At 46.4% G+C, this 12,716-nt stretch overlaps 1 protein-coding gene and 1 long non-coding RNA gene across 2 annotated transcripts; one reads left to right on the top strand and one right to left on the bottom strand.

The window, feature by feature from the left end:
* The first annotated feature begins 6,485 nt into the window (after positions 1–6,485).
* LOC311147425 (heme transporter hrg1-B-like) lies at positions 6,486–9,290 on the top strand. The gene is made up of 3 exons (XM_084184128.1): positions 6,486–6,981; positions 7,492–7,659; positions 8,199–9,290. The coding sequence occupies exons 1-3, from the start codon at positions 6,852–6,854 to the stop codon at positions 8,333–8,335; spliced, it is 435 nt and encodes a 144-aa protein (XP_084040254.1). The 5' UTR covers positions 6,486–6,851; the 3' UTR covers positions 8,336–9,290.
* Positions 9,291–12,085: 2,795 nt separating this feature from the next.
* LOC311147442 lies at positions 12,086–12,547 on the bottom strand. The gene is made up of 2 exons (XR_014614791.1): positions 12,381–12,547; positions 12,086–12,283 (listed from the first exon to the last, which is right to left on the bottom strand). It is a non-coding gene; the product is annotated as an uncharacterized lncRNA (long non-coding RNA).
* Positions 12,548–12,716: the final 169 nt, after the last annotated feature.

A 12,716-nucleotide genomic window follows, 5' to 3' on the forward strand; every position in this document is an offset into this window, starting at 1 on the left:
ATTGCTCACCAGCTGTGCAAGGCCCATAAAGCTGCCAGAAGGGCAGCACATGAGAGAGGACTGGGGAAAGTAAGGTAACTTCCATGTAGTTGGAGACAGTATCCTGGAGAGGGTCTCATGGGGGAGACCTAACCTTTTCTTTTGATTATTTTATTAATAAAAACCCTTGAACCGAGCTAATCATACTCTGTCCGTGTCTGATCTGTGTAAACATCTTGACCCAACTCCCTGATCTGCCACAAGTGGTGGAGAATATGGGCATCTTGATAACGTGGTCAGATCAGGGTTGACGTTTACACAGCATCAGCATGGATGAATTGATAGCTCAGTTCGTCCGGGCCCAACAAGCACAACAGGCGGTTCAGGAACGAACGCTGGAGGAACAGCGAAGCTGCAAGGAGGAGCGTCTCCTGAATCCCATCCCAACCAGTTTTTAATCAATCTAACGGAAGACGATGACATTGAAACATACCTCTGTACGTTTGAATGGACAGCGCTACGGGAGGAATGGCCAAGGCCGAAGTGGGCAAGTCTGCTGGCCCCGTTCCTCTCTGGGAATGCCCAAAAGGCATATTGGGACCTGAACGACGAACAGGTGGCTAACTACAACGGACTCAAACGGGAGATACTCAGTCGCTACGGGTACAGCCTGGCCCATCGGGCTCAACGGTTCCACGACTGGAGGTTGACAACGCATCCCCCCGAGCCCAGATGAGCGACCTTCTGCGCGTCACCAGGGCATGGCTCCTAACCGACATAACCACCCTCTCCCTCCTCGACAAAGTGGTCCTGGATCGCTTCGTACGGGCGCTACCCCACGACATGAAGCCTAAGCGCGCCCAAGACCTTGGAGGGCCTCCTGGAAGCCGTGGAGACACATCAGAACACTCAGGCCCTACTGAGGGGGAACCGGGATGAGTCGGCGACCTGTGCGATGGGACGGAAGGACAACCCCACCGCGGTGTACCCCGAACCAACAGTCGGCAGGGCCAAGGGACCGCAAACCCGTGGAGAGATGGCTGGGGAAGGGCCGACCCACCACCGACGACCCCAGGTAGATGGAGACCAACGGAGGAGTTTTGAGTGTGGCGCCCGGGGGCACATTGCCTGGAATTGCCCTGCTCGAGAGGAGTTGATGCCATCAGCTAGCACCAGAGGCCAGGTGGGTCACGCCGTGAACTATGTCACCTCCTGTTGGGCGCACCATGAATCAACTGCACCCATGGTCCCGGTGAAGGTTGACGGAGACGACATGGAAGCGCTATTAGACTCCGGAAGCATAGTTACACAAGCCTGCTGAACCAGGAGACCAAACAGGGTAAGGAGATGTCAATTTCCTGTGTTCACGGTGACACAAAGTGGTACCCCGCCGTATGGACCAACATCGTGACACCACAAGGAAGCTGCCAGATGATGGTGGGTGCAGTACCAGAGCTGCCGGTACCTATCCAGTGGGACGGGATTGTCCGCTGTTCGCGGCCCTATGGGGGCACGAGTTGAAGAAAAGAGCGGGGACAACCCCTCGCCTGTGCGGCCAGGACGCCACCGGTTAACCAACCTGACTCTACGGGTCCGGAGTCGGAGTCGGAGGGGGAGCCGGAACCCGAACCCCCTGGGGAACCACTGGAGGAGGAGCCCATCCTCCCCCTTCTCGATTTCGAGGGGCCAGTCGAGATCCCCGTTGGGGGCCAACTGAGGGGACAATTCTTCACGGCCCAGTGGGAGGATCCGAATTTGAAAGCTGCTGCAGCCCAAGTGATAGCGGTGGATGGACAGCTACTTCCGGGGGTAAGTGACTGGCGATACCCTCATTTCCAAATTAAGAATAACCTTTTGTATCAGGTGTCACGCCAACAGGGGGAACTTCGAGAGGTATTGTTGCTGCCCCGACGGTACGTAGGAAACGTTCTTCAGCTGGCCCACACCCACCTGTTGGGGGCGCACCTGGGAATGGAGAAGACCCGGGAGGAGGGCCGTGGAAGACTACTGTCGCAGCTGCCCAGAGTGTCAACTCACTGCCCCGAAAGCACACTTCCAAAACCCTCTGGTCCCCCTGCCGATCATCGGGGTGCCCTTTGAACGCATCGCCATGGACATAGTGGGACCCCTGGTAAAGACTGCACGAGGACACAGGTACATCTTGGTAATAGTAGACTATGTCACCCGGTATCCCGAGGCCATTCCCCTACGGGCGGCGGTATCCAAGGGAATCGCCCGGGAACTGTTCAACCTCTTTAGCAGGGTGGGCATCCCGAACGAGATCCTGACAGACCAAGGTACAGAGTTTATGTCCCGCCTCATGCAGATCAAGCAGATCCGGACCTCCGTTTTTCACCCGCAGACGGATGGGCTCGTCGAGCGCTTTAACAAAACGCTCAAACCGATGCTGTGGAAGGTCATCGAGCAGGACGGGAAGAACTGGGACCAGCTGCTACCCCACCTAATGTTCTCAATCTGAGAAGTACCCCAATCCTCCACTGGGTTTTCCCCGTTTGAACTCCTCTACGGGAGGAGGCCACGTGGCCTACTGGACCTCGCCAAGGAGGTGTGGGAAGCCCAACCGACCCCCTTACGCAGCGTGGTAGAGCACGTGGAGACGATGTGGGAGCGGATGACAGCCAATTGGCCAGTCGTGAGGGAACATATGGAGAAGGCCCAACGCGCCCAAGCCCAGGTCTACAATCGGGGAGCCCAGCCTCGAGAATTCCAGGTGGGAGACAGGGTGTTGGTGTTGATCCCCACGGCTGAAAGTAAGTTCCTGGCAACATGGCACAGACCATACGAGGTGGTCGAGAAACTGGGACCTGTCAACTACTGCGTACGGCAACCGGGGAGACGGAAACCTCAACAGATTTACCACGTGAACCTGTTGAAGAAGTGGCACGAGAGGACAGCCTTGGCCTTGTGTTATGGTCGGGACCCAGGATGCCAACGGTACCAGTGGTGGTCCCGAGCAGTGAGGACCTCGACCCGGCCCAGAAGCAAGAGCTCCGGGAGCTTGTCGATCGGAACACGGCGGTGTTCTCCGAGAAGCCGGGCCGCACGACCCTCATTGAACAGTAAGAAAGAGGCCGTATCGAATTCTGGAGGCCCGACGGAAGGCCGTGAAACAAGAAGTGGAGGCTATGCTGAGGATGGGGGTCGTTGAAGAGTCCCACAGTGCATGGTGCAGCCCCATCGTGTTGGTGCCCAAACCGGACAGTAGCCACCGCTTCTGTAATGATTTCCGGGGTGTGAACGACATAAGCGTATTCGACGCCTACCCCATGCCGAGGGTGGAAGAGCTAATCGACTGATTGGGAAAGGCCCGGTACATCAGCACCCTTGACCTGACCAAAGGATATTGGCAGGTACCATTGGCAGCCTCCTCCTAGGAGAAGACGGCGTTCTCGACACCAGACGGTCTGTACCAGTACCGGGTGCTCCCGTTCGGTCTCCACGGAGCCCCGCCCACATTCCAGTGACTGATGAACAGAGTGCTTTGACCCCACCAGCAGTACGCAGCGGCCTATCTGGATGATATCATCATCCACAGCCAAGGTTGGGAGGAGCACCTGACGCGCCTCCAGGCGGTGCTGGACGCGCTCAGACAAGCCGGGTTGACCGCAAACCCCAAGAAATGCAAGCTAGGGTTCGAGGAGGTGGAGTACCTGGGGTATTTGATTGGATGGGGGAACGTCAAGCCCAAGGAGAGGAAGGTTCACACGGTACGTGACTGGCCCGTTCCACGCACCAAGACACAGGTCAAGTCCTTCCTGGGACTGGCAGGATACTATAGCCGGTTTATCCCCAACTTTGCGGCTATAGCTTCCCCCCTCACCGATCTAACCAGGGCCCGCCTCCCGAAAACAGTGAAATGGATGGACGAGACAGAAGCGGCGTTCAGCCGTCTGAAGGAAGCGCTGTGCTCCCATCCGATTCTCGTAACGCCCGATTTCCAGGTGCCGATGGTGGTCCAGACGGATGCATGTGATACGGGACTAGGGGCCGTTCTGTCCCAGATACACGATGGGGAGGAGCACCCCATCATGTACATCAGCTGAAAGCTGATACAGAGAGAAAAAAAATACTAAATTGTTGAGAAAGAGTGTCTGGCGGTGAAGTGGGCGCTAGACACTCTCAAGTATTACCTGTTAGGTACCCACTTCACCCTGGTCACGGACCATGCTCCCCTGGTCTGGATGGCCAGGGGAAAAGACACAAACGATCGGGTCAGCAGGTGGTTCTTGTCCCTTCAACGATTCTCTTTTTCTGTTGTGCACAGGTCAGGGTCGAAGCATGGAAACGCGGATGCCCTATCGAGAAGGGAGACAGATGTTGCACTGATGACCGTCCCCTACCCGACAGAGCTAAGTGGGGGGGGGGGGGGGGGGGGGGGGGAGACTCGTCAAGGCCTGGTAACAGATGGGGTATACATCACGAGGCGGTGGCTCCATCTGCTGGACGTGCCAGGTCTCGACGGGCTCCCCGGACAGGACTAATTGGGGCTGATTGGGAGGGAGCTGGTGAGTAATTAAGGGCGGATTGCTCACCAGCTGTGCAAGGCCCATAAAGCTGCCAGAAGGGCAGCACATGAGAGAGGACTGGGGAAAGTAAGGAAACTTCTGTGTAGTTGGAGACAGTATCCTGGAGAGGGTCTCATGGGGGAGACCTAACCTTTTCTTTTGATTATTGTATTAATAAACACCCTTGAAACTGAGCTAATCATACTCTGTCCGTGTCTGATCTGTGTAAACGTCTTGACCCAACCCCCTGATCTGCCACTATATATATATATACACACACTACATATACAAAAGTATGTGGACACCCCTTCAAATTAGTGGATTCGGCTATTTCAGCCACACCCGTTGCTGACAGGTGTTTAAAATCGAGCACACAGCCATGCGATCTCCATAGACAAATATTGGCAGCAGAATCGACTTACTGAAGAGCTCAGTGACTTTCAACATGGCACCGTCATAAGATGACACCTTTCTAACAAGTCAGTTCGTCAAATTTCTGCCCTGCTAGAGCTGCCCCGGTCAACTGTAAGTGCTGTTATTGTGGAAACGTCTAGGAGCATCAATGGCTCACAAGCTCACAGAACGGGACCGCAGAGTGCTGAAGCGCGTAACGAGTAAAGATTGTCTGTCTTCGGTTGCAACACTCACTACCGAGTTCCAAACTGCCTCTGGAAGCAACGTCAGCACAATAACTGTTCGTCGGGTTTCCATGGCCGAACAAGCCTAAAATCACCATGCGCAATGCCAAGCGTCGGCTGGAGTGGTGGAAACACGTTCTCTGGAGTGATGCTTCACCATCTGGCAGTCCGACGGACAAATCTGGGTTTGGCGGATGCCAGGAGAACGCTACCTGACCCAATGCATAGTGCCAACTGTAAAGTTTGGTGGAGGAGGAATAATGGACTGGGGCTGTTTTTCATGGTTCGGGCTAGTCCACTTAGTTCCAGTGAAGGGAAATCTTTACTCTACAGCATACAATGACATTCTAGACACGATTCTGTGCTTCCAACTTTGTGGCAACAGTTTGGGGAAGGCCCTTTCCTGTTGCAGAATGACAATGCCCCTGTGCACAAAGCGAGGTCCATACAGAAATGGTTTGTCAAGATCAGTGTGGATGAACTTGACTGACCTGAACAGAGCCCAGACCTCAACCCCATCGAACAACTAATGGGATGAATTGGAACGCCGTCTGCGAGCCAGGCCTAATCGCCCAAAATCAGTGCCCGACCTCACTAATGCTCTTGTGGCTGAATGGAAGCAAGTCCCCGCAGAAATGTTCCAATATCTAGTTAGTGGAAAGCATTCCCAGAAGATTGGAGGCTGTTGTAGCAGGAAAGGGAGGACCAACTCCATATTAATGCCCAAGATTTTGAATTAAGATGTTCAACGAGCAGGTGTCCACATACTTTTGGTATTGTAGTGTGTGTGTGTGTGTGTGTGTATGTATGTATGTATGTATGTATATATATATATATATATATATATATATATATATATATATATATATATATATATATGTGTGTGTATATGTGTGTCAATTTCGACCAGCCCAGCCAACTAAAAAATGGTCCAGCCAATCTGGCAGAATTGCCAGATGGCCAATCCGCCACTGACTGTAACTACATCAAGTCACAATATCCTTGTGTTTTTTATAATAGCCTAGTATTAACAGTTTAACTCTGGGCCGCAGGAGGCACTGTTTAGGTCTGTCTTGTGGGGGTTTCCTCAGAACAAAGATCTTTCAATTGCTTGCTAGATAGTTAACATCTCATATTTATCCATTTATTTCCTTTTCTTGTAGGTATTTCTGTGACAAAAACTTTGTCTGGTTACATTACATGATGGATGTTTCCCAATATCCAAACATACAAGACAGCTTGCTTGAGAAAGCTCAGTAGGCTAAAATTAATTTGACTCGCCTCTTGGCTGAAGACGGAAAAACTGTAGCGTTGGTTCTTGTAGATAACACACAATCTTGATCATTCCTGGGCGGGTGGGATAAACAATCGTTATTTTGTTGACACTTAGGCTGCTTTTTTTAAAATCGGTTTTCGTTTTTGTTACAATTGTAGGGAGCGTTGTCTTCGTTCGATAATCAATTCGTTTGTATCAATCAGCGATGGTTCATCCGGGGTTGTTGAAATCTGTTTTATAGTCAATTCGTGTGAATTAAGGATACAGCAACCAGCCAGGACTGATGTTGCATAGGCCTGCCTAGTTATTTTAGTATGTGGTAAACTGTGTCGATCTATAAGCTGTCAGGCTACATGTTATGCCTTTTTATTGACCGTCTACAGAAGCTTTTTTTCAACCTTTCAACCTAGAGCTATTGTCATATCTGTGTTAATGGGGAAGAGTAGAACATACGTCAGTATAGGATATGCTACCTTTGGAATGCTGGTTGGATTTTCAGCTTTTTTGGTCTGGAACATAGCATACAAACAACCATGGACAGCGGCAATGGGCGGATTGTCAGGTACAGTAGCGGCATGACACCAGCACAACAACATAGGACGACGGACTTGTAGTTAAATGTGAATTTCACCACAATGTTGAATAGCATTGTCAATGTCCTCCACTACTATGTCAGTGCATACAAATCACTCAGCTAGTACAGATGATTGGCATGAGCCTGTTTGATATTTCTCATGGTTTCTGTAAAATTTTGTTTTTGTGTAATACTTAACTGTAGCAAAAACATTGCTCAAAGATCTGCCCTGATTAACTAATACTTGCGTACAACTTTTGAACTAGTGTGTGAATTGAATAGGCTGAATAGGCTAACTGTTTGCATCATATTTTGCATCACAACCTTTATTAGAGCAAGGACCCCTCACATCTGGTTCACCAATGGCTTTTTCTGTGATGGTGCTCCCTAACTTAGCACACTGTGACTATGCCCTAGTTCAGTCATGATGAGGTCTCACAGTATGCCTGCCTTTCTGGAGAGTATGATGAGGTATTCCACGTTTCTTCCCCCCCACAGGAGTGCTGGCATTCTGGTCCCTTGTCACCCACGTCATGTACCTGCAGGACTACTGGCGCACATGGCTGAAGGGACTCAAGTTCTTCATCTTCGTTGGAGGTCTCTTCTCCATACTAGCTGTGGTGGCCTTCACTACCTTCCTCACCCTTGCCATCACACAGAAGCAATGTGAGTCTTTCTCTCTTTGGCTCATACTCTCTTATAACCCTAACAGGATCATGTCACACATTTTAAATGTGATAGCTATATTATATGTTTATTATTTACCTTAATGTAAAGTGTTACCCAGTGAATTAACCTTTTGGAATATTTCCTCACTGAAGAACGATAATTTGTCCTGATGCAGAACAGTTCATATATGTTGTTTATAATAATAATCCAATCTTTTACTACCAGCATCCTGATAATGTCTGACCCTGGCTGTGACCCCACTCTCTGAGGGTGTCTCAGGGGGAGTTGGGATATGCAAAAAAACACATTTCCAATTCACACATACGTATAATACACACTTGTACATGTGTGAAACAGGACAAATATAAGCACCCACCAAATTATGATTATTATAATTTAATACCTGCATTCTGTCTCTCTTCCTCATTTAGATTCATTATTTGCATGCCAGTGCTCTATACTGCATGTGTGTATGGTTAGGAGAATTTGTACTGTGTAGAGAAATGTTTTGACAGGTTTTCTCTCCCGTCCTGTAGCTCCGACTGACCCGGGGAGCCTGTACCTGTCGTGTGTTTGGAGCTTCCTGACTCTCAAATGGGCCTTCCTCCTGGCCCTGTACTCACACAGATACCGCCAAGAGTTTGCTGACATCAGCATCCTCAGTGACTTCTGATTATACCCTCCATGTTACCCTTCATACACTTGGTAGAATATCTTGGGAAAATCGGGAACCAACCGGCGGCAAAAGAGTTGGTGAAAAATAGTTTTGGACCAAACAGAGCACTGAGAAGCTGGAGTTGCTGGATAAGACTTCTTTTGACTTTCATTTATTATAGTTACACACTCCGGACAAGCTTTAAATTGTCCTCAAACCCCCGCTACTACACATACAGTAACAGCTCAGCCATTTTATTGGAGTGAGTAGCCATAGTCACTTGGGAAAACTCCTTCTGAGGGGAACTAGGCTACATCTTATCTGTAATGGCAGACAGCAGAGGCTTATGTTTTCTAAGGAAAGATTTACACAAGCCTATTTGTAGAGTGGCTTAATTAGGGATCAGGACTGGACCATCTAGGCTGTGGAAGGTCTGTCTCTGAGGGTTTGGGTTGAAGCTGTCCAAAAGGCCACCATTTTTAAGAATTGTATTTTAAGCTTCAGATTGAAATTTATTGATGCAATGTCACATCTAATGAGTAAGTGTCCAAATATGCCCATACAAAAAGGCTCTGTCACTGTTGTTTATGTGATTTCTCTACTGTTTCTCCTTTCGCCACTTGGGGGAGCAGGATTATTTGCCCAGTCATTGCTATCTCTGTCTGGATAATGGATTGTCATATGATTTTGAATATGTGTTATTCTCTTTTAGGAAACAACACACCAATACATGTTTGATGTGATACATATTAATGCACTTTAAATGATGCTATTGATTCAATTGCACTCCACTGCCATCTGTTTTTAAAGAGAAATTGCAATAGAGGCTGAGGATGGATATAATGCACACTAATACACTGGTGTATGGAACTCCTGATCTGACGGGGCTACCTTTTCTCTACGTTTCTATCTCCATATGTTGTCATATATTCACGTTGTTTTGTTTCATCATATTAAAGATCTAATATATTTACCTGTAGGATAACGAGTTACTTTGACTATATATGTATAACGCATTCATTACACATCTATAATCATTTTATGAATTGTTATAACAGGTCCCAACTGCATTATTAAAGGTTAATGAAATATATTCATAGCACATCTATAGTGCAATCATGTCATTCTATGCAAGAGCTCATATTTACCTTAAAAATACAGTGTAGTGTCATCATTATGGCTGTTCTCAAACGTGAGCTTCTCCCATACCAGTGTTGGGGAATATGCCAATAGACCAAACCACGTTTTGTGTTGATTCATAGCCCAACATAGACCTTTAATGTTGGTGTTAGATCAGTGGTAAACTGCACAGTTAATTACCATGAAGTGCTTACTATAAATGCTTTTTGAATCGGAAAATTGAAATTACTTCACATTGACTGCATTGAATTCATACATAGACCCTTCATGTATGCGTTATAGACCAGTAAGACCAATTTAATTGCGATGTGGAGGAGGGCTGTTAATGAGAGGAAAGATTTGATCCGTAAAATGTACCTTGAGGATTCAACCCTATGGGGATCTTCATGCACCACTGACCTCAGTGAGAAGAAGAAGAAGAAGGTCACTGGCCGATGGGGTAAATGGGGCTGGTAAAGGCTAAATATCAGCATCATTTTCAAAATGTGGTTTGGCCTTTTGGCATATTCACTAACACTGGTATGGCAGTAAGAATAGAAAGGTTCAGACATTTTGTGAAACATCACAGCACAGTTGAAAAATATATGGCAAATAGAAATCAAAACTTGATGGTGTTCAGAGATAGATAGGAGGGGTTGAGTGGAGCTGAAGGATGGGACTAAAAACAAACAAAATATAACTATTGTAAACTATACTGTGTCCGTAAAATGTATATAGTATGTATAAGCTGGAAGTAGAAGCCTAAGATTTGTTGTCCATTAGTTTACTCCAATTAGGGGAGGCGTGGCAGGGTTTGGGGAAAATAATAATACAATAAAATATATTCTATAGTTACAGTACCAGTCAAAAGTTTGGACACACCAACTCATTCAAGGGTTTTTCTTTATTTTTTAAAACTATTTTCTACATTATAGAATAATCATGAAGACATCAAAACTGTGAAATAACAAATATGGAATCATGTAGTAACCCAAAAAGTGTTAAACAAATCAAAATATATTTTATATTTTAAATTCTTCAAAGTAGCCACCCTTTGCCTTGATGACAGCTTTGCACACTCTTGGCATTCTCTCAACCAGCTTCATGAGGTAGTCACCTGGAATGCATTTCAATTAACAGGTGTGCCTTGTTAAAAGTTAATTTGTGGAATTTCTTTCCTTCTTAATGCGTTTGAGCCAATCAGTTGTGTTGTGACAAGGTAGGGGTGGTATACAGAAGATAGCCCTATTTGGTAAAAGACCAAGTCCATATTATGTGAAGAACAGCTCAAATAAGCAAAGAGAAATGACAGTCCATCATTACTTTAAGACATGAAGGTCAGTCAATACGGAACATTTCAAGAACTTTGAAACAATGTAGAAAATTGTAAAAATAAAGAAAAACCCTTGAATGAGTAGGTGTTCTAAAACTTTGTATATTTACAAAAAATGTATGGGGGATTGGACATTTTTACATTGATGGAATCCACAATCTATCTGCAATATTACATGCTATGGATATATTTAATTTACCTTTAATAATGCGGTTGGGACCTGTTATAACACGTTCATGAAATTATTATAGATGTGTAATGAATTCTCAATATATATATAGTCAAAGAAATCGTTACCGAAATGTCTTCAGTTGTGTGAATGGTGTGTTTTTGATGAGAGAAAGCGAGTGAGGCTGTTGGTGAGAGGGAGGGGAATATTTTAAAGAAGTAATTTGTTTGTTTTGTTTGGTATGAGTTTCTTTATTCACAAGATGTATTTCAGATATACATTTTATTTTAATAAATGTTGATGTGATTATGCTGTTTCTTATTATTCAGACAGATCATGAATTGCAGTTTGAATTGCCCTATTCATATCATACTTCCACAAATGAACTATTCCTAACCAAACGTGATGCCCTCTAAAGCTAAGCTAAGCCATAGTTTGCCATGTATGGCTCCTCCCATGGAGAAGGTGTCACCAAAGCTCCAGTATAAAACCAATAATTAACCCTACTGGGAAACTGGATTACCGTCACATCATAGTTCATTCCAGCTGTAAGGTACAGTACATTATATTATCTTTGTTTTTAAATTGTTGGTCACTTTACTCTGTTTAAATAAATTATTGTTGTTTCAGAGTTTGGTGAAATGGTTAGCATGATGTAAAGCATCTCATGTCCTAAGACAGTTGCTGTTGGTCTTTTGTCTTATAAACTCTCAGAAATTTTTTTTGTATTCTGACTCTGGCACACATGATTGTTTCTCTCTGTGGCCTCTGACACGTATGAAATGTGAGCATTCAGATCTCAAAATATTCTCTATTTACTTGCATTACTGAAAAATGTAATCTTTATGGTCTGTAAAAAATCATCTTTAATTTTGAAATGTCAATGATGCCACTCATTCTCCCAGTGTTTTGGTACAGTATTATTTCAGTATTAACATAGTCATTGTAAGGTGAGACGGGCTGATGTTTGACTGACCATGTGCCTGTATTTTGTGTGATTGGTTATCCAGCTTTGTTCAGGCACACTGGCACAGGAGGTTAGATTAGGAACCCAGCAGAACAGCAGAGGTTTATACTCAGGAAATAACTGTGCTGTTAGGCTGGGTGGGGGACTCAGGCGCAGAGACGGACACACGGACAAAGAGGGTGAATTAAGATGTTGTTTATTCAGCGTGTTTTGGCAGAGAGAAACAGTTCAGGGTGGAGCAGCTTCAGACCGGGGTAGGAGCTGAGTGGGGTGGAGAGCCAGTAGCACTGAGAGCTGGATGACGAGGATATCAGACAACAGATGAGCAGGTTGCGGCGTGGGAGTGGCAGGCAGGCAGGCAGCAGGAACAGACGGGATCTGGTCGAAAGAGAGACAGGTTACAAACGTGGCAGAGACAACTATAATGCTGAGAGGGTAACAACTAAACTGAGATTGCTGTACGGAGCCAAGTTACCACAGGTGGTGTAGGAACGAACTGGCGCTGGAGAGGTGTCCAGCCCGGGTAGATAACTGCTGGTTGATTGGTGACAATGAGCTGCAGCTGGATGTAACTGAGCATGAGAGAGAATGGCCACGCCCCCTGACCTAGATCCTCTGACTGGGCTGCACAGCAGGGGGAGACAGACACAGACAACACACACAGGGAAAAAAGGAAAAGGAAAACAAGCGGGGACAGGACCAACAGTGCCGGACCGTAACATGTGCAAATTACTACTATTTTTGGTGTTAGGAATTTGTTACATATTCATGTTACATGTTTCTACCCACTACCTCCAATGTATTCTAATTG

This window comes from Coregonus lavaretus (assembly GCF_964263955.1).
Source record: "Coregonus lavaretus genome assembly, chromosome: 20".
NCBI lineage: Eukaryota > Metazoa > Chordata > Actinopteri > Salmoniformes > Salmonidae > Coregonus > Coregonus lavaretus.

What these genes read in the sequence shown, in the direction of transcription:
- LOC311147425 (XM_084184128.1), top strand. Translation starts at nt 6,852, where the DNA reads ATGGGGAAGAGTAGAACATACGTCAGTATAGGATATGCTACCTTTGGA. An exon ending in GGCAATGGGCGGATTGTCAG is followed by an intron (nt 6,982 to 7,491) that starts GTACAGTAGCGG and finishes TCCCCCCCACAG; the next exon opens with GAGTGCTGGCATTCTGGTCC. An exon ending in TGCCATCACACAGAAGCAAT is followed by an intron (nt 7,660 to 8,198) that starts GTGAGTCTTTCT and finishes CCCGTCCTGTAG; the next exon opens with CTCCGACTGACCCGGGGAGC.